Below are 4358 nucleotides of genomic sequence, written 5' to 3'. Positions count from 1 at the left end.
GGGAGGGGCTGGGCGACGGGACAAGGATGAGGATGAGCCAGGAATAGGAATAGCTATCGCGTGGCTCCAGAAGAGAATAGCGGGATCACGGGATCACGGGATGAAAGGAGTAGCACAGGATCGCGGGATGGGCCGAACATAGTACGCCTATGTCGCGGGTAGGTGTATCCCGGACCGTATTTCAGCCACTAGGCCTGACGCAGTCCAGACCAGCGCTGACGAATTCCAGATCCCTAGGCCCAAAAGGACGCACAGGATTACGGCCTGCCTGGTGCGCGGCCGCCGTAAGCCCGCACTCCTCCTTAAACCCCTTCTCTCCCCTTATAGAGATCCTAAACTACTTAACAACTTTTTGACTCCCTCCATTCCTAAATATAAGTCTTTGTGAAAATTCTACTATAAACCACGTACAGATTTATATAGATGCACTTTAGAATATATTTACTCATTTTGCTCCGTATGTGATCCATACTGTAATCTCTTCAAAAACGACTTAGAAACGGAGGGAGTATTTGACAACTTAACACTACGTACAACGGGAAAAACTATATTTGCCTAGTTTTAGGTTGTTTACCAAGCGCATTTTATTGTGCACTCGTTTACAATGACTTTGCCAAGTGCTTGGAGAAAAATGCTGGGCAAAAATGTTACACTCGGCGAAGCATCACCTTTGCCGGGAACCAAGAAAAATACGCTCAACAAAAACGTTACACTTGATAAAAAATGAGCAAGACACTCGGCAAACACCAAATTCTTAGGCAGAGTGACGGTGTTGTCCACTTTTGTCAAGTGCACCACGTGGAACACTCGGTAAAGCTTTTTCTGTCATTCTTTCTTTTATTATATTTTACTAGTATGTATACACGTGCCACGTCTTAATATAACGGAGTAATTTTCATAAAAAGGAAAAAAAAGCGATAGATGTGCTAATAGATTCAAAGAAAAAGAAATTATAGTGATGTATAAATGCCAATATTAGTAAAATATTGTAAAAGCAGGAAGTGTGGCATAAAACTGTACGTTTATTTAGGGTATGTTTGGTTGCCTGCATGAGACCCAATCAGGCCTGCGCAGGAAGAATCCTGCCTGTTTGGTTGCCTGCTTTATTGTCCGGCCCGCATGACACGAACCTCAAAGCACTCCTGGGCTTGGCTCCCTAGAAACGCCCGAATCGGTAGTTTCTCCAGGGCCAGACCCGAGCGGTGCACATGGGCGGCGGCGGCTGCACGCGCGTGATCACGCTCGAGAAGCCGCGTTGCCAGTGGCGAAGCCACGTTGAGAGCAGTGTGGTCAATTGACCACACAGGTTTTTGGCAAATCCTTTATACACAAGTAGAAATCATGTATTTTTTTTTATAAAATTGGTGAAAATACATGTATTTGACATCACAGATTTGAAATGACATCACTGACTTCTGATCCTGGCACCGCCACTGCGCGTTGCTTACCAAAGCACCGACAGTTATTAGCCTCACCACCCCTCACTGCTCCCTCTCCCCACTCTCCAAACTCTCACCGACGGCGGCGGATCAAAGGAGAGCAAGAAGACCACCAGACTCCATCACGCGAGCGGATCATCACCTGGCCAGCGGCAATGGCGGTAAGCACTTCTCTGTTTGCCATGCACTACTTTTTCGCGTTTGATCTGGCGGTAGATTCGATCCACGACGGAGAGGGGAATGGGGAATAGAGGTAGATAAGCATGACAGTTCATAGTAGTTCATACTAGTTCATGGTAGTTCATGCAAGATCGGAACAGAGGTAGATGCGGTTGGAGTAGTAGGGGGATTGGGGGATTGGGGGTACAAAACAGATACTGGCTAACCGCGGCCGTCGTCGGCGCGCGTAGCGGGGGGTCGAGTGGCTGGCCTTCATCTTCTTGTTCATCGCCTTGCGGGGCGGCGGGTCGTCGTCTTCGTCCTCGACTGAGTCGAGGTCGATCTGCCAGGTAGGACGACCTCGATATGGCGCCCTCGCTGTCATCTGCACCGGTTCTTCGTCCTCCTCCTTAGGCTCCCTACTAATGACCGCCGGCGGCACGATTGCCCTCTCCCAGTACACTGCGGCACGACGGTCATTAGGAGCCTAGTAGCTCTTGTACTTGGACCGCTTCTTCCTCTGTTTAGCGTCATCGGAGACGGACTGATTCATGGCCCAGCGAATGATGTCGACTGCCATCACGCCCTTTGTTGGGCCAGGAATCACCGTCTTCAGCTCTTGTGTAGTGGCTCTCATGAGCATTGCGTCAGATTCTTTCTGCATCTCAGCCATGGAGCCGAAGTTCGAGCACACCTCCATGGTGTTCTCGAACTTGGTGCGGTCACCAGTTGACCACCCGAGAAAAAAGGCCCTCCAGCCAATACCCCATGGAAGGGGTTGGCGTTGGAGCTGGAGCTCATGGCGATGGAGAGGAGGAAGATTGATAGTGAGAGAAGAGAGGTGGTGGGTAAATGGTGGTGGCAGGGTGAGTAAATATAGGCGCGATGGAGAGGAGGAAGAGTGACACTCATGCCATTTGAACTACATGCTCTTCAATAAGCCATGAACTCTGTATTGTGCCTGACTCCATGAATTGTGTGCAGATCGAGGAGAGCAATGAGATGGGCATGGAGGTGCTCCCGGCCGTTGACAACAAGGGCAAGCAGCCCCTTCATCCAATGCCCGACGAGGTTGTGCTGCCGCCCGCCGCCGACAAAGACCCGAAGACACCTGAGGTTGGCGACGACGAGCGCATGGAGGAGCCCCCAGCAACAAGCACCGCAACTACAACCACTACCATGAGGAGGATGGCCCAACTCACTTCTGCAAGATCATCCTTGCACCAAAGCTTGACTGCGTCCCCATGCCCCTGGACTTCACCAAGCACTTCGTCGCGGTGCCGACGGAGTTCAAGCTCGGGAACAACACTGGCTGCTCCTGGAAGGTGATGGTGAAGCTGACGAATGGCAGGGTGACCCTGGATCAGGGTTGGGCCACCTACGCAGCCGTTCATTAGATCAAGATCGGCTACATGGTGACGTTCAAGCTCCTCACTTGCGACACCCTCAAGGTCATCATCTTCGACGAGGATGGCATTGAGGTCGTCAACAAGTGCGGGAAGCATGAAGAAGCCTTCGTCGCCAAGGAGTAGGGCCGGGGCACCTCCTTTCTAATTACTATCGAGTCTGCTTTGAATTGTTTATGGTTTATGCTTTGAACTGTTATGAAGTGTGGTACTGCTTATCTGAAATATGCTGTTAAGTAGTTGATCCTCTGTTTATACTTTGCTCTGCTTATGATGTGTGTTACATGGTTGTGCCGAAGTGTGCTGGTAACCTCACCAACTAGCCAAAGAGGTTACCACACACAAGGCGTTGCATACAACCAAACACCATGCCTTGGGTTTGTCCACTAACATGCAGGCAACCAAACACCAGGCAGTGTGGTTCAGCCCACGCAGGCAAGAGGGCATGTAGGCAACCAAATAACTTGCAGATGGTGCATTTGAGGCTGCATTTGCATAGCTAGGCTGAGTTGAGAAGGCTATGCAATGTAGCTACTGTAGCCTACGGCAACCAAACACGCCCTTAAAAAGAACTGCATGTTGCTTCACTTTCTCCACATCCTCCCTTTTTTTGAGAAATCTCCATCTGATGGTCATGTGGCAACACGACCCATTGGGGCCATTTATGGGCTTCTTTTTTCTGGAAACGGCACATGATTGTTCTAGAACACAGTAGATGTAGCAGCAGTGTACTGTTCATGCGAATCTTGCTGATATTGGCCCTTGGATTTAAAAGATCAACGGTTATGATTGATGTTCTTAGTCCTACTCAAGACTCGTACACTATATAGTAGAGTAGATTTCTTTCCCTCTACTACTTTCTTTTATTGTATTTCTTTCTTCCATTTTCTTTGCTTTGTTTTCTTCTTCTTCTTCTTCTTCTTTTCTTTTCTTTGTTTTCCTCTTCTTTTGTTTGTTTTGCTTTCTTTTTCTATTCTCTTTTCTTTTCCTCATTTCTTCTTCTTTTGTTCTTGTTGTTTTGTTGTCTTATATTTTGAACATGTAAGGAAAGACAAGGAGCAATGGGGTGGTGAGGGGAGGCTCAGCCACTAACTTGGAGCTTAGTGGTCACTTAAGTTTTAAAATTTGGAAAGAAGACAGAAGAATACAAACATGGCATGGTGCCATACTATGACTGTCGGTGTCAAAACCGGCGGATCTCGGGTAGGGGGTCCCAAACTGTGCGTCTAGGCGGATGGTAACAGGAGACGAGGGACACGATGTTTTTACCCAGGTTCGGGCCCTCTTGATGGAGGTAAAACCCTACGTCCTACTTGATTAACATTGATGATGTGGGTTACAAGAGTAGATCTAC

At 48.6% G+C, this 4358-nt stretch overlaps 1 protein-coding gene across 1 annotated transcript in view; it reads right to left on the bottom strand.

Annotated features, from left to right (window-relative positions):
- LOC119310405 (3-ketoacyl-CoA synthase 6-like) overlaps positions 1–1983 on the bottom strand; it is a 10775-nt gene extending 8792 nt beyond the window's left edge. Inside the window, exon 1 of the mRNA XM_037586168.1 lies at positions 1818–1983. Within this exon, the coding sequence (XP_037442065.1) occupies positions 1818–1983 (166 nt within the window). The remainder of the gene's footprint in view (positions 1–1817) is intronic.
- Between the last annotated feature and the right edge of the window lie 2375 nt (positions 1984–4358).

Source organism: Triticum dicoccoides, chromosome 5B (genome assembly GCF_002162155.2).
Source record: "Triticum dicoccoides isolate Atlit2015 ecotype Zavitan chromosome 5B, WEW_v2.0, whole genome shotgun sequence".
In the NCBI taxonomy this organism is placed as follows: Eukaryota; Viridiplantae; Streptophyta; class Magnoliopsida; order Poales; family Poaceae; genus Triticum; species Triticum dicoccoides.
Note: the sequence above shows the minus strand (reverse complement) of the source record. Positions and strands in the feature narration are given on the sequence as shown.